General features: G+C 43.7%; 2 protein-coding genes across 2 annotated transcripts in view; both read right to left on the bottom strand.

Moving 5' to 3' along the window:
* Positions 1–7,300, bottom strand: part of LOC110285739 (cytochrome P450 2C70) — a 58,487-nt gene extending 51,187 nt beyond the window's left edge. The window contains exon 1 of the mRNA XM_021152121.3: positions 7,136–7,300. Coding sequence (XP_021007780.1) covers positions 7,136–7,168 — 33 coding nt within the window. The 5' untranslated portion in view covers positions 7,169–7,300. The remainder of the gene's footprint in view (positions 1–7,135) is intronic.
* A 1,257-nt stretch (positions 7,301–8,557) lies between these two features.
* The window catches only part of Pdlim1 (PDZ and LIM domain 1), a 50,128-nt gene continuing 30,928 nt past the window's right edge, over positions 8,558–27,757 (bottom strand). The window contains exons 5-7 of the mRNA XM_021151809.3: positions 15,770–15,921; positions 9,358–9,475; positions 8,558–9,091 (exon numbers count right to left, since the gene is read on the bottom strand). Coding sequence (XP_021007468.1) covers positions 8,905–9,091; positions 9,358–9,475; positions 15,770–15,921 — 457 coding nt within the window. The 3' untranslated portion in view covers positions 8,558–8,904. The remainder of the gene's footprint in view (positions 9,092–9,357; positions 9,476–15,769; positions 15,922–27,757) is intronic.

Genomic DNA, 27,757 nt, shown 5'->3' with positions numbered 1-27,757 from the left:
TGAAAGCAGTCTTAAGAGAAAAACTCATAGCTCTGAGTGCCGACAAAAAGAAACTAGAGAGAGCACACACTAGCAGCTCGACAGCACACCTAAAACCTCTACAACATACGGAAACAAATTCACCCAAGAGGAGTAAACGGCAGAAATAATCAAACTCGTGACTGAAATCAACCAAGCAGAAACAAAAAGAACTATACAAAGAATCAACCAAACAAGGAGCTGGTTTTTTTTTTTTTTTTTGAGAAAATCAACAAAATAGATAAACCCTTAGCAAGACTAACTAGAGGGCACAGGGACAGCATCCTAATTAAGCAAATCAGAAATGAAAAAGGAGACATAACAACAGATCCTGAGGTGATCCAAAACATCATCAGATCCTACTACAAAGGGCTATACTCAACAAAACTGGAAAACCTGGATGAAATGGACAATTTTCTAGACAGATAGCAGGTACAAAAGTTAAATCAGGATCAGATTAATGATCTAAACAGTCCCATATCCCCTAAAGAAATAGAAGCAGTCATTAATAGTCTCCCAACCGAAAAGAGCTCAGGACCAGATAAATTTATTGCAGAGTTCTATCAGACCTTCAAAGAAGACCGAATTCCAATTCTCCTCAAACTATTCCACAAAATAGAAACAGAAGATACTCTACCGAATTCATTCTATGAAGCCACAATTACTCTGATACCTAAACCACATAAAGACCCAACAAAAAAGAGAATTAAGGCCAATTTCCTTTATGAATATTGATGCAAAAGTACTCAATAAAATTCTTGCAAACCGAATCCAAGAACACATCAAAACAATCATCCACCATGATCAAGTAGGCTTTATCCCTAGGATGCAGGGATAGTTTAATATACAGAAATCCATCAACGTAATCCACTATATAAACATACTCAAAGACAAAAAGGACATGATCATCTCATTAGATGCTGAGAAAGCATTTGACAAAGTCCAACACCCATTCATGATAAAAGTCTTGGAAAGATCAGGAATTCAAAGGCCATACCTAAACATAATAAAAGCAATATACAGCAAACCAGTAGCCAACATCAAACTAAATGGAGAAAAACTTGAAGCAATCCCACTAAAATCAAGGACTAGACAAGGCTACCCACTTTCTCCCTATCTATTCAATATAGTACTTGAAGTCCTAGCCAGAGCAATTCAACAACAAAAGGAGATCACGGGGATACAAATTGGAAAGGGAGAAGTCAAAATATCACTATTTGCAGATGATATGATAGTATATATAAGTGACCTTAAAAGTTCCACCAGAGAACTCCTAAACCTGATAAATAGCTGCAGTGCAGTAGCTGGATATAAAATTAACTCAAACAAATCAGTGGCATTTCTCTACCCAAAGGATAAATAGGCTGAGAACAAAATTAGGGAAAGAACAACCTTCACAATAGTCACAAATAATATAAAATACCTGGGTGTGACTCTAACTAAGGAAATGAAAGATCTCTTTGTTAAGAACTTCAAATTTCTGAACAAAGAAATTGAAGATCTCAGAAGATAGAAAGATCTCTCATGCTCATGGATTGGCAGGATTAAGATAGTAAAAATGGCTATCCTGCTAAAAGTGATCTACAGATTCAATGCAATCCCCACCAAAATTTCAACTCAATTCTTCACCCAGACTAAAAGGGCAATTTGCAAATTCATCTGGAATAACAAAAAACCTAGAATAGCAAAAACTATTCTCAACAATAAAAGAACCTCTGGTGGAATCACAATGCCTGACCTCAAGCTGTACTACAGAGCAATTGTGATAAAAACTGCATGGTACTGGTACAGTGACAGACAGGTAGATCAAGAATAGAATTGAATTGAAGATCCAGAAATGAACCCACACACCTATGGTCACTTGATCTTTGACAAGGGAGCTAAAACTATCCAGTGGGAAAAAGACAGCACTTTCAACAAATGGTGCTGGCTTAACTGGTGGTTATCATGTAGAAGAATATGAATTCATCCATTCTTATCTCCTTGTACAAAACTGAAGTCTAAGTGGATCAAAGAACTACACATAAAACCAGAGACTCTGAAACTTATAGAGGAGAAAGTGGGAAAAAGCCTCGAAGATATGGGCACAGGGAAAAAATTCCTGAATAGAACAGCAATGGCTTGTGCTGTAAGACAAAGAATCGGCAAATGGGACCTCATAAAATTGCAGAGCTTCTGTAAGGCAAAAGACACCATCAATAAGACAAAAAAGGCCACCAACAGATTGGGAAAGGATCTTTACCAATCCTAAATCTGATAGGAGACTAATATCCAATATATACAAAGAACTCAAGAAGCTGGACTCCAGATAATAAAATAACCCTATTTAAAATGGAGTACAGAGCTAAACAAAGAATTCTCACCTGAGGAATACCGAATGGCTGAGAAGCACCTGAAAAATGTTCAACATCCTTAATCATCAGGGAAATGCAAATAAAACTACCCTGAAATTCCACCTCACACCAGTCAGAATGGCTAAGATCAAAAATTTAGGTGACAGCAGATTCTGGCAAGGATGTGGAGAATGAGGGACACTCCTCCATTGTTGGTGTGATTTCAAGATGGTACAACCACTCTGGAAATCAGTTTGGCGGTTCCTCAGAAAATTGGACATAGTACTACCGGAAGATCCAGCAATATCTCTCCTGGGCATATACCCAGAAGATGTTCCAACTTGTAATAAGGATACATGCTCCATTATGTTCATAGCAGCCATATTTATAATAGCCAAAAGCTGGAAATAACCCAGATGTCCCTTAACAGAGGAATGGATACAAAAAATGTGGTACATTTACACAATGGAGTACTACTCAGCTATTAAAAACAATGAATTTATGAAACTTTTAGGCAAATGGATGGATCTGGAGGATATCATCCTGAGTGAGGTAACCCAATCTCAAAAGAACACACATGAAATGCATTCACTGATAAGTGGATATTAGCCCAGAAACTTAGTATACCCAAGATACAATTTGCAAAACACATGAAACTTAAGAAGAAGGAAGACCAAAGTGTGGATACTTCGTTCCTTCTTAGAATGTGGAACAAAATACCCATGGAAGGAGTTACAAAGTTCGGAGCAGACCCTGAAGGAATGGTCATCCAGAGACTGCCACGCTTGGGGATCCAACCCATGAACAACCACCAAACCCCGACACCAGATGCCAACAAGAGCCTGCTGACAGGTCTGCCAGTGCCTGGCAAATACATAAGTGGATGCTCACAGTCATCCATTGGATGGGGCACAAGGTCCCCAATGAAGGAGCCAGAGAAATACCCAGGGAGCAGAAGGGGACTGAAGCCCCATAGAAGGAACATCAATATGAACTATCCTGTATCCCCCCAGAGCTCATTGGAACTATACCACCAATCAAAGAAAACACATGGTGGAACTTGTGGCTCTAGCTATATATGTAGCAGAGGATAGCCTAGTCCATCATCAGTGGGAGGAGAGGCCCTTGATTCTGTGAAAGCTCTATGTCCCAGTATAGGGTAATGACAGGACCAGGAATGGAAGTGGGTGGGTTAGGGAGGGGGGGGAAGGGTATAGGGAATTTTCAGAGGGGAAACTAGGAAAGAGGAATAACATTTGAAATGTAAATAAAGAAAATATCTAATTAAAATTAAAAAAAAATGATGACTTCACATATTTTTTAGGCAAGTGGATGGACCTAGAAAATATCCTGAATGAAGTAACCCAGACCCAAAAGGACATTCATGGTATGTACTCAGTGGTAAGTGGATAGTAGCCCAAAAGCTCTAAGTAAGCTGCCTTTTGATTCTCCCACTGTTATCCTATCCTGAAAACTTTAAGATCACTGGGTATGTGAGGTCATGAGCACAAGGAGCCAGGCAGCTGTAGAACAACCTGACCTGCTCCAGCATACTCTCTCATAGTGGGCATCATCCAAGCTGGCAATCTCTGTGTCACCCCAGTGTGTTGATTCTGACAGTGTTCCAAGGTAGGAATATTCCATGCCCACAGCCCCAAGAGATCGTCTCTGTGATAAGATGCAATAATTACAAGATGCAACCATTTTCTCGTTACAGAACCTCCTCGCTTCTCAAACCAAGTATGCACACAGTATGAACTGGAGACCACCTTGGTCAACTGTCTGCAGAGATACTGGTGCAGCAGCTAGAATTGCTACAACTTGCTGGTGGAATTGTGCTACAGATGGACTTCACTTGGGTCCTCGATCCACAGGCGAAACTCGGGTTCCGGTGGTTACAGGCGAGCAAGGAGTTGGCACGGAAAGAGTGACAAACAGACACAGACACAAGGGAGTGCTGTGTCTGGATGTATTTTGTCAAAGTGAGCATCAGTCTTATATAATACAGAGAACAAAGAAGTTAAGTGATACATTAAGACCATCCAAGGTACACTGAAGTTATCTGATGCAAAATTACTTTTACAACAAAACAGAAGAATGCATACTAAAAGCTAAAAGGAACTAACTGGGATAAAAATCAATGTTAGCAACCAGGATCAAAATCAGCCCCAAGGTCAGCTTAATCTTAAACCAGGGCAGGGGCTTCTAGCCCTTGCCATAGTTCCAATTCTACTCTATTGTGTAGTCCACCTTCCCCCTAGGCCATTGTAAATTCCTGTGTATGAGAATGGCTCAGCCATCTATAGTTCTAATTATCTGTTCTAGTTCCTCCTTAGACCACAACCTTCCTTCTTCCTAGGTCATTGTAAATTCCTGTGTAGGGTAGTGACTCAGCTATCCATGCCCAGGGTTGGCTCAAGGACTGCCTAGGACATTGGAACACTGGTGAAGAATCTAACTTCAACTCAATCCTTAGAGGCGCTTAAAATAAAGCAATATTGAGGGAAAGCACACAAGTCCATTTACCGCCTAAAGCAAGGACAGATTTGGAGCATTTGTTATTACAGGATGCCACAGTTCCAAGAGACTACGTTTCCATGAACGTTTCGCCTCAGGACTGCACCCAGACTTTTGGGCCTGTCACTCGGGTCACTACTGGAGTGGATGTGGCAGAATTGTCCAGAGTTCATTGCCATTTCCCAGCACTTCTTCTTGTAACATGAACCAGAATGGGAACAGAGATCAGTGATAGAGCACTTGTCTAACAAACACAAGCCCTGGGTTTGACCCCAGCAGTGCAAAATAAGTAAACATATTACTGAAAACTTAATTCCAGAACCTTGAATCTTCTAAGAATGACAAAACTACGCCATTTCAAACCCATCCCTTGGTTTATTGATGCATGCATTTATTTGTGGCTATGATTCTTATAGATTTTGAAGAGTATTTCTTTATTTGGAGCACTGGGCTTTTGCAGGGCATTTTGTTATGCAAGGGGAAATGAGATATTTCAAACTTTCTTATTAAACATCATAGTATTTGTCTCATTGGACAAAGAACTGAGTAGATGCGTAGATGCTATGCCAATCACTGAGTATGCTTATGACAACTGGAAAGGTCAGGAAAATATCCGCTGGTCCCTATATTCACTCGCTCTAACAGAGAGGCCGTGTTGTTTTGGACCTATGAGCATCAACATATCTCAACCTGGATCCAACCAACAGTTTCCAGAAATATCTTCTTTTTATTAATCATTCCATTTGTTTACATCTCAAATGATATCCCACTTCCCAGTTACCCCTCCACAAGCCCCCCATCCTACAAACTCACTCTCCTCCCTCCCCTTTGTCCCACCCACCCACCCATCCTCTCCCACCTCACCACTCCAGCATTCCCCCACGCTGAGGTATCAAATCTCCACAGGACCAAGGGTCTCTACTCTCATTGATGTCAGACAAGGCCATTCTCTCCTACCTATGTATCTAGAGCCATGGATCCCTCCCTGTACACTCCTTAGTTGGTGGTCTAGTCCCTGGAAGCACTGCATGATCTGACCAGCTGATGTTGTTCTTCCTATGGGGTTGCAATCCCCCTCAGCAACTCCAATCCTTCTGCCATCTCCCCCACCAGGGTCCCTGAACTCAGTCTGATGGTTGGCTCCAAACATCCACATCTGTATTGGTCAGATGCTGGCTGAACCTCCCAAGGAGCAGTCATATCAGGTTCCTGTCAGCAAGTGACTCTTGCCAATGGCAACATTGTCGGGTTTGGTGTCTGAAGACAGGATGGATCCCCAGATGGGGCAGTCCCTGGATGGCCCTTCCTTCAGTCTCTGTTCCACATTTTGTCCCTGTTCTTCCTTTGGACAGGAACATTTCTGGGTTAAAAACTTTGAGATGGGTGTATGGCCCCATCCCTCAACTTGGGGCCATGACTATCTACTGGAAGTGGTCTCTACAGGTTCTATCTCCCCTTCTCTGCTAAAATCATCCCCGTTGAGTCCTAAGAGCCTCTTGTTTCCCTAGTGTCTGGGACCCTCCAGTGGCTATCCCCAGTTCCTCATTACCCCTCCCCCCCATATACTTTTTATTCAATTTCCTGACCCCCTGTACCTCTCTCCTGCCCCCTTCAGTCCTCCAGTACCTGATAATCCCCACCTCTTATATTCTCCCCCTCTTCTCTTCCTGCCAGGTCACCCTTCCCTCCACCTCCCTTGATCATCCTGTTCCCCCCTCAATGCAGGACTGAAGCATCCACACCCTGGTCTTCCTTCCTCCTAAGCTCCATATGGTCTGTGGGTTGTATTATGGGTATTATGAGTTTGGGGGCTAATATCCACTTATCACTGAGTACATACCACATGCATTCTTTTGTATCTGTGTTCTGCCTCCCCATGACTTAACTATACAAGAAAATGGCCAAGGATTCTGTGCTCACTAGTTTTATGCTTGTCAACTTGACACAAACCAGTTAGTTTTAGTCTTGTCAACTTGACACAAACTAGTTTTATATGAGAAGAGAGAACCACAATTGAGATTATACCTCCATAAAATAGCCTGCTTTAGTATTTAGTGCACTTTCTTATTTTTTATCTTTTGGCTGTTAATTCATTTTATTAATTAATTATTGATTGATGTAGAAGGCCCAGACCTTAGGGGTAGTGGCACCCCTGACTCCCGGTCCTTGGTGCTATAAGAAAGCAGGCTGAACAAACCACAGCAAGCACGCCTATAAGTAGCATTCCTCCCTGACCTCCACACCAGCTCCTGCCTTCAGGTACCTACCTTGTTTAAGTTCCTGCCCTGACTCCCTTCCATGAAGAACTGTGTGGTGGTTTGCCATGCATGTCTGTACCTCTCTTGGAGTCAGGCCTGTTACACAGCAGGCTGGCCTGGAGAAAGGGAAGCTTAGCTGGTGGGTCAGGGTGGATGCAGGCAGGATCTTGACCAGCGGTCACTGACGTTAACGCACATAGGATAAACAAAACAAAACAAACAAAACTGCTTGCCCTGATGATGCAGCATAATGGAAAAAGGGGGGAAAAAAAGCCAAAACAGGCTGCTCGTCAGGAGCTTTGCCCTTTTGGAGTACAACCAAGAACAAGCAACAGGAACAAAGAACACTCTTCCAGGAACAGCTTTTGAGAACTGGTTTAGTTTATTGCAGGGAAATGGCTATTTAAACCTTTGTGGGGGATGAGTAGGGGCTTTAGGGAGAATGTACATCATTGACCAGGTGCTGGGGATGCCTCATTTGCATAAGGGAGAATTCCAGATGCTGCTGAAAATGACCTACTACCCATATCTGAGCTCTCTGCCACTGATGGTCTTGCTTCTGAGATAGCACGCCTCCGCGGTCTGGAAAAGGATGGTAGAAGCATACTCTAAGATGAACTGGAGGAGCTACCTACCTGTTATTTGGGAAATGTGGTGATGAAAATTAGAATGCCTCCCCCCCCCCCCCACAGGCTCGCTTGTTTCACTATTCCAAACTTAGTAGAACTGTTTTGAGAAAGATTAGTAGATACGGTCTTGTTGGAAGAAGTGTGTCACTGAGAACAGGCTTTGAGGTTTCAAAAGACTCACACCATCTACAGTGTGTCTGTCTTTCTGTCTCGTGCATGTGGACTAAGACACAAGCTCTTAGTTTGTTCCTTCACTCGCCATCATGGGCTCTCAGCCCCTGAAACCGTAAGCTAAGTCAAATGCTTTCTTCTATAAGTTGCCTGGGTCATGGTGTTTTCTCACCGTAATAGAAAAGTTTCTAAAACAGGAAGTTTTATTCCCTCAAACTCCAAGACAATTTCTCTAAAACAGAACCAAACAAGATATAATAGGGTGGTGGTATGAATGACAGTGGCCCCTCCACAGGCAGTGAACACTTGGTCCCCAGTTGGTGGTGCTACGGCACTTGCTGTCATGCCTCCCTACCAAGACTGTAAGCCCAAATGAACTAGTTCTTCTATAAGTTGCCTTCATCACGTTTTACCACAGCAACAGAAAAATAACTAAGAATATTTGCTGTTCTCAATGATGCTTAGAGCAAGTCACAAAGATGAAAAGGAACACAGCTTGCTCATAGTAGTTTTCTCATGCCTGGGAAAAGCCTGACATCTCTCACAACCGTAGAAACCAAACCTAATAGAGACTCCAAATTTCATGAGACAGGACATAGAACACAGGCAGAGTCAACTAAGAGGTCACACATTGCTTTAAAGTCTAAATTTATTAAGTAAAACCAAGTAACATCAGAGATACTACATTTGGCTTTGTTCCAATGTGACCAACGTCCATTTGCAGCAGAGAAGACTCCAAGTGAAGAAGGTGCATTGAGGTGTGGGTGAAGGGACAGGGACAAAACCATCTCCCAATAATGTAAAAGCAGATGTCACACTGCCAGTGGGAGTCAGTCAGCACAGAAGAAACCCAATGTTTATTGCGCATGACTAACACTAAGTAAGCACAGGACTGTCAGGGAGGAGAGAGCCAGAATATTCCGAGAACTAGGTGCAGCAGGCTGGCTGGAGGGCAGTAGACAGGGCAGGTCCTCTCCATCACTCGCGGAACACTGTGACCACATCATAGCCCTCAGGTGGTGTGACCCGCTCCCGGGCATGCTTTTCACAGTAAATCTGATCCTCTACAAAGAAGTGGCCCTTCTGTTTCAAGTTGATGCCACAGTCGGTGCACACATAGCATTCAGGGTGGCGATGGTGATCCCTCAGCTTCACAAACACACCACTGCAGGAGAGAGGAAGAATGGGTCTCCATTAGTCACACTAGGGCTCTGTACTGTCCTTTCTGAGGTGAGGTCTGGGGTTTCTTCAGAGACCCTACAGCAGGCCTCTGGATTGTGAATGGGAAGACTCATCATTCTAAAAGCCTCTATCATGTCAAGATAAAAGTTCTGCGTATTCTGATCGATCTGTTGACTTTACGCAACACCCAGCAACTCCCACGCTTTCATGGTTTGTCCACTCTCTAACACCAGCGAAGCCAATACTCACACAATACCAGTTCCACATTTGTCACAGATGGGCAGCTTCTGAGCATTTCCAACAGATGCAGCCACTTTGGTGACTGGAGCTTTAACACTTCTAAATCCTGATGGCTTGTTGGGATCCCCTAAAGGGAGAAAAAATACACCAGGTTAGCCAGGAAGTAAAGAATGAAGTCAGTATTACTGGGCTCTCTCAGAACCACCTGTGTATATCTGTATGTTCAAGTCAAGACACTGCTATCAGGATCTGCAAGACTGGGCAAGTTCCTTGGCATTTTGCAGTCTTGTTTGTTTGTTTGTTTGTTTTTGTTTTTTGTTCTTTGTTTTTCGAGACAGGGTTTCTCTGTATAGCCCTGGCTGTCCTGAAACTCACTTTGTAGACCAGGCTGGCCTTGAACTCAGAAATCCTCCTGCCTCTGCCTCCCAAGTGGTGGGATTAAAGGAGTGCACCACCACGCCCTGCCCAGGAGACCTTCTTGCTTTCTATTGGAAGAAGTCAACTTTCCCAGTTTCTGTAATTATAGCATTTTTATATTAAGTTGACTATTTATTAAAATGTTATATTAAAATTTGCTATGCTTAATTTTTTTGTTTTTGATGGTTCAGTGTTCAAAAACACTGGTTGTTCTTCCGGACAATCCAGATTCAATTCCTAGCATCCTCTCAGTGATTCACAGCTGTCTGTCACTCCAGTTCTGGGGGATCTGATACCTTCTTCTAGAATCCTTGGGTACCATGCACACACCAAAGCATAGAAATAAATGCAGGCAAAACACCCATACACATAAAGTTTTTAATTAAAAAAAATTACATTCACTTTGTGTGTGTGAGAGAGTGTGTGTGTGTGTGTGTGTGTGTATCTGTGTATGCTCAGGCACACAGGTAGGTATGTGCATGCCATACTGTACTGAGGGAAGAGCAGTCAAAGGACAACTTGCAGAAGTTGGTTTTCTTCTACTGCTGTGTGGGTTCTGGGGTTCAAACTCAGGTTTGGCAACAAGCCTCTTTGCCCAATGAGCCATCTCACCATTACTGAAATGTTTGGAATTGAGCAGAAGGCCTCACACATGCTAGGAAAGTACCCTACCGAGCTGAATTAAACTCCCAGCCAATTATTGAGGTTTTTATTAATGATCCCTGTGGTGTTTGGTTGGTTGGTTGAATGACTGATTTTTTTTTTTTTTATTTTTAATTTAACGGTCTCTCCTTGTAGCCCTACTTGTCACTATGGAACTCACTATGTAGAACTCACAGAGATCTGAATGCTTCTGGCTCCCACATGCTGGGATTGAAACTAAGTGCCACCACACAATCCCCTTTAGCTTTTTATCAAAGGCAAATACTACACCTCACCCAACCTCAGCCCTACGTGAAGGCATCTCAGAAGGGGTAGAGCAAGCAGCTGCTCCAGGCGTTCTGTCTCAAGCATAGCAAACAGGCTTCCTCAGTTTATGGCTGAAGGTGCTTGGCTGCCTGTCCTGCACATGTGGACAGTGTGGGCAGGCAAACCGACTACTGGGAGAACCAACTCAGCAAAGGGCGGGCTCTCAAATATGAGCTATCCTCTTCTCATAGATCTATCAGTCAACTGGAAAACCACCAGGAAATAATAGAAAGTGCAGAATGGTAGAAGGAGAGAAGGCAGGGAGAGATGAAATTCCTCCTTGTTAGGAGAAGCCATATCCTTTTCTGGAACTAAAAGGCTGAAACTGGGAGCACTAGAGCTGTGCTGAGGCAGCCCTCATTCTCAAGCCTACACTGCCACCTGCTGGCTGTGGGTTGTTTTCTCTCACTTGGAAAGCCAACCCTGGAAATTGCCACTCTGTTTATTACTGGTCTCCAAACACCTAGAAATAGCCCCCAAATATCTCCTCTTCCAGGAAACCCTTCGTCCCAAGTTTCCTTTGTCTGTTTCTGAAGAGAAATGAAAATCAGCTAATTAACATACCGCTATTTTTCTATGCATTTCACTGACCAATAGTCTTCCGTGGCTCCACCATGCCCACAGAATCAAGGCCAAGGTCTTAACAACGACAGTTCTCTAGAACCTGACTCCAGGTCATCTGAGGATCCTGGAACCCTGACAGCAGCTGGCATGAACCTAGGGGTTTGCTCACTACATCCCCAGGTTCTTCATCTGAGGGCGCCTCCAGCCAGCACTGTTTCCTCCATGTTCCATACATACCTCCACCCTTTCTAGCTATCCTTCTACTGACAGAGGAATGGACAAACTAAAGGTGATATATAGAGACAATAGGATATGATTATAGCTTTAAAGGGACAGGAAGGGGCCAATGTGGTGGTTCAGAGGGTAAGCCTGAGAATAATCCCTAGATCCCCACATGGTAGAGAACCAAATTCCAGAAGTTGTTCTCTGACTTCCATATGTCCACTGTGCACATGGGCACCCCAGAAACACACACACACACACACACACACACACACACACACGTACGTACACACACACACACACATACACACACACACTCAATATATAAATGGACAAATAAATGTGATTTAAAATTTTAAGGAAAGGAGGTCTGAGGTGTGCTACAACATACATAGAGTATGAGTTTATAAGCCCATCACAAAAGGGGGAAATTTTTTTTTCTTTGCTCTGTATGTTTAGTGTTTTGATTAGTACGTGGCAGGGGAGGGGACTTTTTTCTTTTATGTGTATTTTGCAGTTAAAACAAGCTGAAGGCTTCCTTTGCCTACAAATGTTACAATGTGTCCGGAGCAAGACAACACGAGAGAAAAGCAGAGGATGACCTGAATTCGTAAGGACAACCCGCTCTGATGGAATTTTCTGAGGTTTATCACCAACACTGTTCAACCAAGCCTTGTACGTGCACCTGGCTGCACTGAGCACTTCACAGACAAATTTTTCCCATAATCCCTCCAACAGCCGTGTCACCGTGTGGTTTCCCCGTGGGTTGCATATAGAGATCATAGAGACTAGCAACCTGCCCAAGGACTCGTGGCTCAAGGTGGACGATGGATGCCAGTGTTCCCACCCACAGACTTTTCTCAGAACGACAGGCATCTGACAATCACATTGGCCCTTTCTTAACCCTGGCTAGTGACCCGGGCATTGACCTATCAACCTCAGGGAAAACAGGCTTCTGGACTCTCTCAAAGGGAATGTTTTTAGTCAAATAATAAACCCAGGTTACACAAGAGGGTACAGCCAGGTAACCAGGTAAATCCCGGTCAATAAAATGTAAGTATAGTATACATACTATATATATATAGGTATATAGGTAGTGTGTATAAAGAAGGGAAATGGCTCACCTAAAAGGGGAACTCTATATTTAGACTTGACCCCTTACTTCCTCTCTGCGCCTGGAAGTATGTGTGATGACCAGGGCTCCAGCTGACAGGAGAATTGTGACCATGGAAGCTATGGGTTTGGGTTACTGGGGTAGAAGATAAAAGGAGGTCTTGATACTGTATGGGTTCACAGCCCCATGATCGTGTCCTTATCTGTGAGTTCTAATGGGTTTTCTGGCACAGTCTGTGTCGGACTGTAGGCTCAGACAGGCTGACATTGTCCACCTTAACTGAAGTTTCCCCTCCTTACGCAAGGTAAAGTCACCTACACCTTGTCGTGTGTTCTGACAGACCTAACATACCTATAGGCTAGATCTCAAGTTGCGCGTGAGTCGGGACTAATAGTGGAGTTTAAGCAAAGTCTCGCTAGCTCTAGCTCATGTTTTACTAGAACAACACTGTTCAGCATAAAAGAAGCACATGGTTTATACTTTCTTGTGGGTGTGAACTGCCGCTCTCTACAGAATCCATACCACAGAGGAGACTCAGAGTGTAGCCAGATAAGTTCACTCCCTAGGTATCTCTCACTGGAGCACCCATAGGTAGGCACTGTGGGGAAAGAGAGAATACACAGCAGAAGGTCAGCTAGGTCCCTGAGTCCTAGGGAAGGGGACAGAGCATTGAGGAGTAGACATCATAGAGACCAGATAAGTATACAAAATCAGCTCTCCCATCAGGAACAGGGGCTGCTGACGGAAGGTTCCTGGGATTCTGACAAATCTGAAGGCTTGCTAGACAAAGCAATTATGAGAGGAGAAACATTTCTGCCTTTTACCAATCTCAGAACATTCCTCAGTGACTGAACAAAGCCCTAGGTAGTAATGTCTCCAAGGAGAGCTGTCTTCTGAGACCAGCAGATGCACTGGAATTCATGAGTGGGCAAGCAAAGCTTATCTGGAACCTTCTGGTGAAGTGCCAGCATCACGGCAACTGGGGAGTGCTTACTGTGGTCATAGCAATGGTCGTGCTGCACACGTGTCTGAGCCTAGAGGACAGGTCAGAAACTAGCCTAGGGTTAAGGTGGCTACCCTGGGGCCTCTCTTGAGGTCACTAGCCAGGGTTAAGAAAGAGCTGTTGTGCCAGGCAGTGGTGGCGCATGCCTTTAATCCCAGCACTTGGGAGGCAGAGGCAGGTGGATTTCTGAGTTTAAGGCCAGCCTGGTCTACAGAATAAGTTCCGGGGCAGCCAAGGCTATACAGAGAAGCCTGTCTAAAAAAAAAAAAAAAAAAAATTTGATTGTTGAAAGGCCATCTGCCCTAAGGCAAGAACAAACTCAGGGGACCCACTGGGAAGGAAGGTCCCCAGCTTCGGTGGTTTACAGATCCATTTTCCTTCTGTGGCCTCTAGAAGTTCTTCCTCACCTGTCACCTTGGTGTGTGAATGAGAAGAGCTCTCACAGGGTCACACTGACTGCACCCTTAGCTCCCTAATACATGCAAGGCTGGAAACAGCTGGCCAGATGCAAAGCTCTTAAAACAACTCCTACATGCCACAAGGGATTGATATCTAGAATAGCCAATAAACTCAAAATATCAAACACCGAGAACAAAACCCCCACCATCCAATGAATGAATACATGAGCCACAGAACAGACTGCCAGTAGGACAGGAAATGGTGCTGAGCATCCGTGGTCATCAGGGAAATGAAAATTAAAACCATGACGAGGTTGCCTCCCATCTCTCTCAGAGTGGTTGTTTGTATAAAAACAAGCAACATCAGATGCTGACAAGAATGTACAAAAGGACCCTTGCACACACTGCTGGTGGGAATGAAAATGGAGGCAGCTGCTATTGAAATCCATAATCAGTATGAAGGTCCCACAAAAAAAAAAAAAAGAAAAGAAAAGAACACATGAAAGGAAAGTCAACATAGCAGATACTTGGTCATTTATGTGTATTGTGACACTGCAAGATTAATAGCCAACTTATAGAGTCAACCAGATGTCCATTAATAGATGGATGGGTAAAGAAAGCATGGTACATGTGAATGACTGAATGACTGGAGGGTGTGAGGGCAGGAGAGATAGTAAGGGATGAATACGGTCCAAGTAAAAGATATATTTGAATGAAAAATGTCATTATAAAACCTATCACTCACTGGGCAGTGATTAACGGGTCACACTTTCAAACCCAGCACTTGGGAGGCAGAGGTAGGCAGATCTCTGTAGGTTTGAGGTCAGCCTGATCTACACAGTGAGTTCCAGGACAGCCAAGGCTACACAAAAAGACACTCAAAAAAACATCACTTTTTATAATGAATCTACAGCAATAGAAAATCGGGGCTGGAGAGATAGCTCAGTGCTACGCTTGCAGAGGACAGAGTTGAGTCCCCGGCACCAATATGATGACCCACAACTGCCTGTGACTCCAGCTCCAGAGGATCTGACACCCCTCCTTGCCTCCCCAGTCACCCATATACACATATATAAATAAAGATAAAACAGATCCCTTTTTAAAAATTCAAACCTGTGAAGAAGAGTGGGCAACTAGGACTGGCCAGATGGCCCCATGGTTAAAAGTAGTTGTTGCAGAGGACTTGGGTTCAGTCCCCAGCACCCACACAATGACTCATAATCACTCATAACTACAGCTCTCTTCTGGCCTCTGCAGATACGGTGTGCATACAGAAAATAGATATACACACAGGTAAAGCAACCATATGTGTAAAATAAAAGTAAATATTTTTAAGACTGAGCCAGAAAATATAATCCAGAGGGGCACTCTTGTCCCTTCCCCTACTACCAACATTCCCACCCACCTCCACCCAGTAACCCCTCACCCCACGTGCTGGAAGTGGAATCCAGGGCTTTATGCATATTATATAGTTCTACTTTAAGCATTCTACAACCGATCTGCACCTGAGCCCTCTTTCTCCCTCCTCTCCTCTTTTCAATAAGTGATTCACATTTTTAAAAAGTCAATGCCAAGCCAGAAGTGGTAGTGTGTGCTCATGTAACCTCAGGCTCTGGGGAAGATGGCAAGCTCTAGGCTGCACAGGAAGACCCAGCCTTTCACAGCAAGCCTTTCTCTAGTGTGGTGCTCATCCGTGCTCCAGCAGAGACAGACTCTCTCCACAGGGCCCCTTACCTTTCCCATCTGACTCCAGGATCTCCTGCAGAACCAGGAAGGATGTGGACTGTTTGGGGGGCTCGTGTAATTCTTGCTTCTCCTGAAGCATCTTGTAAACTTCAGAGTCCTTGTCAATGATAAGGCTGCCGGAGGGATGAGGCTGAACCACGCTAAAAAGAACATTTGGAAAGCCATCAGAACAACGGTGAAAAAGTTAGTCCCAAAACTTCACCAGGTACTTCCTTCCAAGCAAACACATACTGCTTGAAAGAATGGTCAGTGATTATCCCATGACTCCAACTCCTCTGACAATGTTGCAGTGGGTCCTGGTAAGCAAAGCTGGCTGCTACTTCAATACCGTAAGAGGCTATTTTCCCAAATAGTCTCGTAATTCAATTACATTTTGGCTTACTCCCACAGATGGGGACTTCTTTCCCTTTTTTTTAAATTACATAGTCAACATTATGTCAAGAGAAAAATTTGAAGAGGAAAAATGTCAACCGCAACCCAACCACTAAAACTCAGCTGAGTCCCCTTGCAGGGGGGAGGTACATGCATTCCTCGCATGAGCAGAAACCTCATCTTTTCATTCCTGATGTCAAAGTGCTTCTCACGCTTCCAGATGCTCCTCGCCATTCAGAATGGAACTCTCCGGCCTCTGTGCCTCTAGCTGGAGGCAGCAGCCTTGGCCTGCCCCATTCACAGGGATTGTAGAGAGAAGGAAAAGTTCACAGGCTTTACAATGTGAAGGTTCAGACCCTGGGGGCCAGGCAAGCCAGACCATGCCTCCCACTCCTTCCTCCATTACTTTGCATGCCCAAGACAAGCTGAGGCAGGCAGTACTATGATGCTGGGCTTTTTTTTTTTTTTTCACTAAGCCACAGCTTACACTGCCTGGCCACACTGGCCACAGAGAAATGGTAGAAGGGAGGTAGCCCTTCAATGGCAGACTGTCCTTACCCAGACTCCTCTCAAATTCCCAGCTCCCCTGCATGATTATGCCACACCATGGTATACCAGCAAGACCCACCAGCTGTGTAACCTGCCTCTCTGCTGCCTTGCGACAGAGGTCAGAGGTGGATTTCCAATGAATTAGGAATTTCACACTGTGGCTCAATGCAACCTCCTCATCTGACCTAGAACCAAATATTTAGCTTTTATAAACAAAACGCAAGTTTATTCAAGTTCAACACCTTTGGAATAAATGTTCATTTCATAAAGGCCTTTGAAGATAAGGCCTTTTCTCAGAACAGCTATCCAGCTATGACTGGACCAGCCAGCCTCATTCTAGACAAAGTTCTTACTGATCCTTCTGCCTGTGCTGTGACCCCCATGTATTTCCAGAGAACCCTGAACCCTGCTACACACAAGGTGTATTCCTTGGAGAGGATTTACTGACCCTGACTTAACAACAGTACCACACATACCTGTCCTCTACCCTCTAACTCACTCTCCTCCCGCATACTCTACTTGGATTTTTTCTTTTTAATTTTTGGCTCCCCCAGGAGGTAAACAGGCATATTGCCTTGCTCTCTGTAAGTGCCCAGGTCTGTCTCAGGACGTAGCCCAGACTCGGATCCAGCACCAGGTAAGTCAGTAAGCATCAACGCCACTCCCTCCTTGCTATGATCGCCATGATCCTGTGAGCTCACCCTGAAGCAATGCAGGGCTGTGGAGGACCCACCTTCTGAACCCACACATGCTCTTTCCTCTCATTTGCATAACTTGTTTAGAAGCTGCCTGAAAGACATACTGTGCCCAGAAGGAGCAAGCACAAAGATCAGATGACCTACCAGTGGCGGTTACTATCAATGTGTGTAGATAGATCTGTACAAACAAACACAAATGCACAAGCTGAAGTTGCTGAGCTATGAACTCTCACCCTCCACACCACTGAGAGCAAAGAAATTACAGCCATTGAATCTATTCACTCATTTCCTACCCACCATTGTGCAATTGGTTCATGGTCCAATTTGAAGAGAAAAAAGTATGTTTTCTATGGTAATTTCCTCTAAGTTACTACCCCTTTCCTGGTCATCTCTCCCTCGCTGTCCTTTTTCTCTCCTCTGAGACAAGATGTAGGGAAGACAGGACAGCCTGCTGGAACATTTATATACTCAGGCTCCAAGCGAAAGACTCAAACACAGGAATAAAGCCCCAGGTAGGTTTCCCTTGGACTCCAAACATATTCTGATAACAAAGAAAACAAGGTCCACAAAGGGTGACATAGGCTCTGCTACTACTGGATAAGGCTGGTGCTGGCTGCACCTGCCACCTTTGATTTGCAATGGCTGGATAGAAGCAGCCACCCTTGTGTAACCTGCCCATGGCAGCTGGTCTCTATCTACCCTTGTCTGTCTCCCTTCCCTTGCAGCAAAACGTGGGGCAGGTTGAATGGCCACCTGGTGGAGTCAAACCAGAGTCTTCTACCATCTCAATTCCATCCTTTTTGATACTTGAGTTTTGGGCTTGGAATCTCACCATAATAAGCACATTACATTATTATTTCTTAATCTTTTTCCTATTGCTCTTAGGACTATTTTAAAATCAAGATCAGGCCATGGAATGTTTGGGGGATGAATTTTTTTTCTCTTATTTGTTATATGTTATGTCTGGAAGCCACCAAGGGAACACTAAAAATAACAGAACTAAACCACAAGGACATCATACATTCTTCCAGCAAACAGGCTTGGGAATAATGAAAGAAAGAAAAGAAATAGAGGGGGGAGAAAGAAAAGAGAGTGAGAGGGGAGAGACAGAGGGGAGGAAGAAAGGGGAAGGAAGGAAGGAAGGAAGGAAGGAAGGAAGGAAGGAAGGAAGGAAGGAAGGAAGGAAGGAAGGAAGGAAGGAAGGAAGGCAGGCAGGGAGGGAGGGAGGGAGGGAGGGAGACCAATTTACCATTTATTTCCAAATAATATGACAGCATTTTTTATATGCTGTGAATTTTATGAAGTATTCTCAATCTGAATTACCCTAACCAAAAGACAGTCAACCTAATTCAAAAAACAACACAAGACTCTAAAATCCTAAGACTTAGATATTAGGCTATAAGATATTAACACCTAATATAAAAAAAGTAATTGGGATTAAAGCACGCATAAGAAATGGAGCAAAAAAGATTCCTATTTGTGTATATAAAAAGGCCTGCACTCTCAGGACTCTGGAGGCTGAGACAAGAGGCTCAAGAGTTCATGATTAGCCTGGGCTACATAATAAAGGTGCATACTTCAGAGAGATCAGCTTACTCTACCTATTCTCTTCCCTGTAACAAACTGAAGCAAGTATTTCCTGACTTAGTGAAGTAAATATTATACTAATATAAAATAAGGTGGCAGTATTTAAAAAGAAAACAATAGGTGATATTCCCTCATAAAGATGTAAATTCCATAGCAAATAAAATTCAGCAATATATAAAACGAATTACATGTCACAGACAAGTCGTCAAGGTGCTATAGACAATATCGGCAGATTTGCAAAAATTCTTTTGAATACACAGTGAATTCCAGGACAGCCTGGTCTATGTAGCAAGACTTTACTTCAATATAACTAAAACTAAAAATAACTAAACAGTCAGAAAAATAGAACTAGAGAGAACGTCCCTAGCTCGCTACAGTGCATCTATAGAACCCATAGCATTGTCTAATAGGGAGAAGTGACATGCCACGGTCTCATCCTCTGGCCACTACCCTCCCCACAGTGCTGTAAACTGTAACCACTGCACTATGGGGGGAAAGGGAAACAAATAATAAGGGGCTGGAGAGATGGCTCAGTGGGTAAGAGCACTGACTACTCTTCCAAAGGTCCTGAGTTCAAATCCCAGCAATCACATGGTGGCTCACAACCATCCATAATGAGATCTGATGCCCTCTTCTGGTGTATCTGAAGACAGCTACAGTGTAATAAATAAATACAATAAATAAATAAATCTTTGGGCTGGAGCAAGCAGGGCCAAGCAAACAGGAAAAAAAAATGAAAAAAAAATAATAATAAGGTCCGAGAAGACCACGTGAGAATCACTTACACAACGTGATTGACACATCAAAAATTACATAGAATCTATTTTTTAAAGTCTAGAAGTAATAGATAAACTCAGGCAAAAACACAACAAAATAAACATAAAGGAAAAAAAATTTAATAAAATGTAGGGGGCTGGAAAGATGGCTTAAAGGTTAAGAGCACCGACTGTTCTTCAAGAAATCCCAAGTTCAATTCCTAGGAAACACATGGTGGCTGACAACCATCTAAAACAGAATCCAATGCCCTCTTCTGATGTGTCTGAAGACAGCTACTCATATACATAAAATAAATAAATAAAATAAAATGTGGGGGCTGGATCTGCTCTTCCAAAAGGCTCATGTTTAGATGCCAGCACCCACATGGTGGCTGACAGTCTTCTGTATTCCCAGTTTCAAAGAATCCAGCCCCCCCCTTTTTGGCCTCCACAGATACCAGGCACACATGTGATGCACAAAACATACAGGCAGACAAAACATTTATATACATAAAGTAAAATTTCAAAAATCTTTTAAAAAATTAAATGTGTTTCTTTATGAGCACGCAGACTCTGAAGGCACAATCCTATTTATAGGTGTTCTCAAAGTAGATTAACTTCCTATTTGGATGTAAATCTACCAGTTATGGAACCTGTGTGCTAAGAATGGTGACGCTGGGGCTGGTGAGATGTGTCAGTGGGTAAGAGCACTGACTGCTCTTCCGAAGGTCCTGAGTTCAAATCCCAGCAACCACATGGTGGCTCACAACCACCCGTAATGAGATCTGACTCCCTCTTCTGGAGTGTCTGAAGACAGCTACAGTGTACTTATGTATAATAATAAATAAATCGTTGGGACAGAGTGAACAGGGTCCTAAAAAGTCGATTCCCAACAACCACATGAAGGCTCACAACCATCTGTTCAGCTACAGTGGACCCATATACATAAAATAAATTAAATAAGTCTTTAAAAAAAAAAAAAAAGAAGAATGGCAAAGCTAGGCTTTAGTGCAAAGCGACAGAGCCTCCCAGCCGTTCTCAGCAGACAGAGATGGGGGTTCAGAAGTTCAAGCCCTGCCTCCTCTCCTAGTGAGTCAAGCGCAGCCTGTCTAGTGAGACCGTGACTCAAAATCAAAAGTAAGATAAGACAACTGGTGATGTAGTTGAGTGGCGGAGCAATTACTTGACATGCAAGAGGCCCATGTTCCATCCTCAACTGCAGAACAGCTGAAAGAAGCTGAGTACAGTCTCCTCTCTTCCTAGCATTTGGAAGTCCGAGGCAGGAAAATTGTCACCGGTTCAAAGCCCAGCCTGTCTCACACGGTGAGCTCCAATGCCAGGCTGGACTGTAGTATGACACTCTGTCCCCACCCCGCCCACTCCACACCACACACACACACACACACACACACGCACGCACGCACGCACGCACGCACGCACGCACGCACGCACGCACGCGCGCGCGCACAGGAAAGAAGAACGAATCCAGAGTACCATGTCCATTACGTGAATTCTAACACTCATGAAAATACAACAAGAAGAATCAATCGCCACAGTTTCAAGATTCCTCTCACAGCTATTGTGATCATGCCTGTGTTTATCCCACACCCATCGATTAACTCAAACTCTTAAAACTGAAACATAAAAAGGGAAACCAGGTTTAAAAAAAAAAAAAATGTAAGTAGGAATTTTTAGCCTCTAGGGATAGGCAGACTTAAAACACCACAAGAATGACTGGTAAAATGGGAACCTCCTTCAAAGTCACATTTGCTTGGCTGAGGCACATCCCTCTGTAAGAGTTTGTATTGGCTCTGCTTTTCCTGTTTATTTTTTAGTTTTTGTTTTGGAGACAAGATCTCACTATGTAAGCAATGTTGACCTTAAACTCCTGATCCTCCTGCTTCAGCCTCCAGAGTGCAGGGGTGCCAGGATGCGTCACCACACCCGACCCTGCTAAAATGTTGGGAACGTTGTTGTCTGTCTGTTTCTACTAGTCAGAATCTGTCCAAATTCCCCCTATGATTCTTACATCATTCAGTTGTGTTATATATTTGTTGTTTTTCTAGTTTTTTGTTTTGTTTTGTTTTACTAAGTTCTAGTTTTAATCCATCCCAGTTAGGAAAAAATATTTGCTTGTTGTTTCAGTCTTAAGTGCATTAAGATGTGTTTTAAGTCTCACTTACAGTCTCTCTTAAGAGACTATTCCACATGTACCTGAAAAGTGATTTTGATTTTTTTTTAAAACTTGATCTTTCATTTATGGTGAGTATATTGACAGTTTTCTCATCTCATTATTGTGAGTCATACCATGTATTTTTGATCATTATGCACCCCCACCATGGTGATGCGAGGCACTAGAATCAGCCACAGTTCTCACACAATAGCACTGTACATACAGGCTGGTTGGTTTTGCTTCCCTTCATCCTATTCTCCCCACTCTCTGGCAAACACAGGTCTAGTCTATTGAAAAGTAACAGTAAATGGTATATTATAATGTCAGTGTTCACATGTTTACTGCTAGCATAAAAAGACAATGTCTGATTCTATGTACATCTTATATCCTGTGTGGATTGTCAGTCTATTTTTGCTGGATGTCGCACTTAGCGCCAGACCCTTCCCTTGCATTTACACTGGCTACAGTCCACAGCAAAAGAATGACTGGAGTGTCCATCCTTGGCTCATACTCCACTGTGTGGGATAGCCTGGAGATTTCATCATTAAGGGGCATCATTAAAAGGATGAAAGTAGCCTAAAAAAAAAAATCTATCAGGAGCTGGTGAGATGGCTCAGTGGATAAGAGCACTGACTGCTCTTCTGAAGGTCCTAAGTTCAAATCCCAGCAACCACATGGTGGCTCACAACCACCCATAATGAGATCTGACACCCTCTTCTGGTATCTGAAGACAGCTACAGTGTACTTATGTATAACAATAAATAAACATCTAAAAAAAAACTTTAAAAAAAATCTATCAGTGGATAAATGGAATATTTGGAAAATGTGATAAAGAATGGAATACTACACAGAGGAATGGATACAGAAAATGTGGTACATTTACACAATGGAGTACTACTCAGCTATTAAAAAGAATGAATTTATGAAATTCCTAGGCAAATGGATGGACCTGGAGGGCATCATCCTGAGTGAGGTAACCCAATCACAAAGGAACTCTCACAATATGTACTCACTGATAAGTGGATATTAGCCCAGAAACTTAGGATACCCAAAATATAAGATACAATTTGCTAAACGCATTCAACTCAAGAGAACAAAGACCAAAGTGTGGACACTTTGCCCCTTCTTAGAATAAGGAACAAAACACCCATGGAAGGAGTTACAGAGACAAAATTTGGAAGTGTGACGAAAGGATGGACCATCTAGTGATTGCCATATCCAGAGATCCATCCCATGATCAGCTTCCAAACGCTGACACCATTGCATACACTAGCAAGATTTTGCTGAAAGGACCCAGATAGAGCTGTCTCTTGTGAGACTATGCCGGGGCCTAGCAAACACAGAAGTGGATGCTCACAGTCAGCTATTGAATGGATCACAGGGCCCCCAATGGAGGAGCTAGAGAAAGCACCCAAGGAACTAAAGGGAACTGCAACCCTATAGGTGGAACAACAATATGAACTAGTACCCCGGAGCTCTTGTCTCTAGCTGCATATGTATCAAAAGATGGCCTAATAGGCTATCACTTGAAAGAGAGGCCCATTGGACTTGCAAACTTTATATGCCCCAGTACAGGGGAATGCCAGGGCCAAAAAGGGGGAGTGGGTGGGTAGTGGAGTAGGGGGGGTGGGTATGGGGGACTTTTGGTATAGCATTGGAAATGTAAATGAGCTAAATACCTAATAAAAAATGGAAAAAAAAAGAATGGAATACTACTCAGTCTTTAAAAAGGAAAACACCCAGCCGGGCATGGTAGTGCATGCCTTTAATCCCAGCACTCGGGAGGCAGAGGCAGGAGGATTTCTGAGTTCGAGGCCAGCCTGGTCTACTGAGTGAATTCCAGGACAGCCAGGGCTATACAGAGAAATCCTGTCTCAAAAAACCAAAAAAAAAAAACAAAAAAAACAAAAAAACAAACAAAAACCCTGACATACACTACCCGGGTGAAGCTTTGGAGCTGTATGCCAAGATGAATATGAGTAAGTCAGTCAACAAAGACAAACACTGCATAGCTCTGTGGATAATCAGAATTCTTAGCAACAGGAAGTAGAGCAGTGGTTTCTAGGGGCTTAGGGGAGAGATAGAAGCTGTTCATTGGGTGTAGGGTTTCAGTTTCTCAAGCTGAACAAATTCAACAGCTATGTCAGATAACTTTGCACATGTGGTTACGATAGTAAATTTTATGTCATGCGGTTTTCAACCACACTTTAAAGAGAAAAAAACAAAAAAAGGAACACACTATCAGTATATAAGAAAAAGAAAGAAAGAGGGAAAAAAAAGCTGGATGGTTTTCCAAGGAATTATGCTGAGGAAACCCCAGAACGTTACATAGTTTATAGTTCCGTTAATAAAACATTCTTGAGCTAACAAAACTATAATAATGAGAGATTGGTGGGCTGGAGGCTTTACAGTGAGGGATGTAGCCTGGTGAATGCGGCCTAGCTGAGTGAGGCAAGAGGATTGGAATCCCGTGCAGACTCAAATGCTTTTTTTTTTTTTTTTTTTTTGAGACAGAGTCTTACTATATAGACATAGCTAGCCTGAAACTTGCCTTGAACGCACCAAGATCCACCTACCTCTACTTCCCAAGTACTGAGATTAAATACATGCAATAGATTAAATAGATTAAATAACAACTCATTTTTAAAATCCCTCTCCTCAAATAGAGGTACTGACTTTAAGTGATGTACAGATTTCAGTTCTTGTCTTGTTCCTCTTAAGATCATGAAATAAATAAATAAATAAATAAATAAATAAATAAGGGACTAGAGGACTGACTGCTTCTTCCAGAGAACCAGAGTTCAATTCCCAGCATCCACATGGACCGATCACTAACAACTGTCAGTAACTCCAGGACCAAGGGGACCCTACACCTTCTTCATGACTCCTCAGGCACAGCCCACGCATGGTGCTCAGACACATATGCTGGCAAAACATCCATACGCATAGAATAAAAATAAATAAATCTCAAAAGAAAGGAAGTATGGTGACCCATACTTTTAATCCCAGCACTTGAGAGACAAGAACTCCATGAATTCAAGGCCTGGCTGATCTATATAGCAAGTTCTGAGGCAACCAAGGAGTGAGACTTTGTCTCAAAACACACACACACACACACACACACACACACACATACAAACACACCCAGGAGTGAGCTGAAGCAGGTAAAAGAATCCTTCACGTTTCATAAGATCCTAGAAAATAAGAACTCCTTTTCAGATGCCACAGCTTAGTTATCCAATAATTAAATAAAATAAAATAAAATTAATTAAAAAAAAATTCTGGGAAAGTTTATGCATTTAGTTCTAAAAGGAATTCTTGATCTGGATGTTCCCTGTATTTCAGTCTCCAATGATAAGAATTGAGGAATAACTCTGGATATCAGGAGAAAGGACACTCAGACTCTAGTCAGCTCTCTGAGGTGAGGTACAGGCACATCAGCTACAGAGACACGCAGTCTTCCTGCTGGAGGCCTTCTGATCCTGCTCCCAACTATGCTGGGTGAGCATTATCAGTCCCCTGCTACATTTTGAATAGATAGCAATGACCCTTTATCTCCACTGCATTTGCTTAGAAATCCGCCTCCTGAGTGTTTGGGAAATACCCTGAACACGATTTGGGAGGCCTGGTACTCTGGAATTTCTATGCTGGTTATGGAAGTTCAACTACTCATACCATGAAAAGAGCCATCTCCCCCAGAAGGATGCTGGCCAGGGGTACTGACAGCTGAACTTAGGCAATGACTGCGGGGAAGAAAACAGTTCACGGTAAGCCTAGGCAGCTCTTCTCTGGAACATGCTTCTATGCTTCCTCTTCCCTCTGAGCCCCTGGCACTCAGAAGTGCTGAGGCAGACTTCTCTCCATCAGTGAACTCAGCAGCAAGCAGCATTCCCTCAGCCCCTTCCAGTACAATGTACTGCATTCCCTTGACAAGCTGGTGGAAAGGCCAGTGGCTAAGAGCCCACCTCAAAGATCAGGAGACAGGGTCTCAGAGGACTTACAAGGTCTGTCTAAATTCACTCAGCTGGCAGGAGGCAGAGCCGTTTTCTAGGACTCTATCTACAAGCCTGAAGAAAGTAGTAGACGTCGTATAAATTATGAACTCTAGTCTGGGCATTACCAAATTTTAACAGGTCCCTCCTACACATAATTGAAGAGGTGAGAGCGAAGGTGCTAGCAATATTTCTTTCACAGAACTGGTACTCAGTAAATACTCAAAACAGGATCACTAAGTTGAAGTCACCTAGAGGGGAAGGACAGCAGAGGGCCTCCCTCTCCACTGTGAGCAAGGAGGCCTGCTGAGGAGACAGACCCTCACCTGCCTTTCCAGATGGCAACGCTGCTGCTGACATTCTGACCTGCCTGGGATGCTGCTATACCAAGATCTACAAGATAGACAGACAAGACACACACACACACACACACACACACACACAGCAGAATGATCTGAAGTGCTTGGACCCCTCCCACCACCCCTCAAAACAAACAAACAAAAAAAAAAAAACAAAGAAGCAGGGCTAGCCCCAGGGAATGGTGGGCAATGACCTCAGAGGTAAAGTATGTCATGAGCCAGTTCTGGAATGTCAGCGAATTCAGACTAAACAGTGGGGGTGAGCCAGCTCCTGGCCTTGTGCTGAGCAGGGAGGGTTACGGAGTGCCTGCCTGGTTGGCAGGATCATCTGAGAATATACTAGAAACAAGCCACCAGGCAGAGATCCCTATGCAAGAAACATGGCAGGCTCAGCAGCTACTTTCCCTCCAGCTTCAGGGATTCCCACGGCTTCTTAGATCCCTGCTCCAGGAGCTTGGGCTGAAACAGATAATGGGTCCCCTTTGCTGAGGGAATCTGCAAGGAGACTTGATGAAGACCCGAAGGCTGCTGCAGCCAAAGAAACCATGCCTGCGTGCCAAAAGCGGACAATGGGAGGGGGGCGGGGCGCAATCAGGGAGCATGAGAGAAGAAGAAAGAAGACGTTAAGGAAGGAAAAATATCTAAGGCAGCCACACTAAAAATACTTTCCAGGCACATACTTCTCTCAGTGCATAGCAGTTCTTTCAATTAAGGATGTGTCATTTCCTGGGTTATTAAATCCAGATCATGGAACATTCCACTCGGGGACAGTAAAGGAAGGGTCACGTTCCCAGCCTCTCCAAGCACCATAAGCAGCGGAACACAAGAATGGTGGTTCTTAGTGTTCAGATCACTGAGCTGCGTGCAAGCTTCCCTTCAGGATGTGATACTTAGAGGACGCCCTGCCTGGCGCTTTCCCTCATATCCCCAGCATCCCCATAACCACCTAGAAGGGCGTTAACCTACCAAGCAGGTAAGACCTCGTGGGAACCATAATTGGCGTAAGAGGTAATAGTGCTGGCCACTGCAATTAAAGCCAGTGATCTTCAGCCTCTTCTGAAACCAAAGCCTCACTAGCCTCTAAGGAACATACAGATCTGTTCCATCCTGTCCTCTCCGTGTCAGGGACAAAGACTTGTGTGCAGGAGATGGCCAATAGTCTCAATATCTGTCTGATCTGTCTGTCTTCATCTGCTGCTAGCCTCCGTCCATCTCTCTCCCATCCCTTCCTCTCCCCAGACCCTGGAGACCACAAACACAATGGGGTTCCTGTAACAGCTCTCAAAACAGTTAAGGAGCCTGGGACTGTAGCCCCATCCCCACAACTTGCATTTGAAACACTTAGCGTGCACCTAAAATGAGCTAAAATTTGGACAGATGAATAAGGAAGAAACTGGATGGCAAAACAGGCTTTTGGAGTTAACACAAAATCTGAGTGAGTAAAAGTCTACACCATCCCTGTGGGCTGTATATGAACATAGGGCTCCACAA

Source organism: Mus caroli, unplaced genomic scaffold, assembly GCF_978045245.1.
Source record: "Mus caroli unplaced genomic scaffold, Mus_caroli_1 scaffold_20, whole genome shotgun sequence".
NCBI classification, from domain to species: domain Eukaryota; kingdom Metazoa; phylum Chordata; class Mammalia; order Rodentia; family Muridae; genus Mus; species Mus caroli.
Note: the sequence above shows the minus strand (reverse complement) of the source record. Positions and strands in the feature narration are given on the sequence as shown.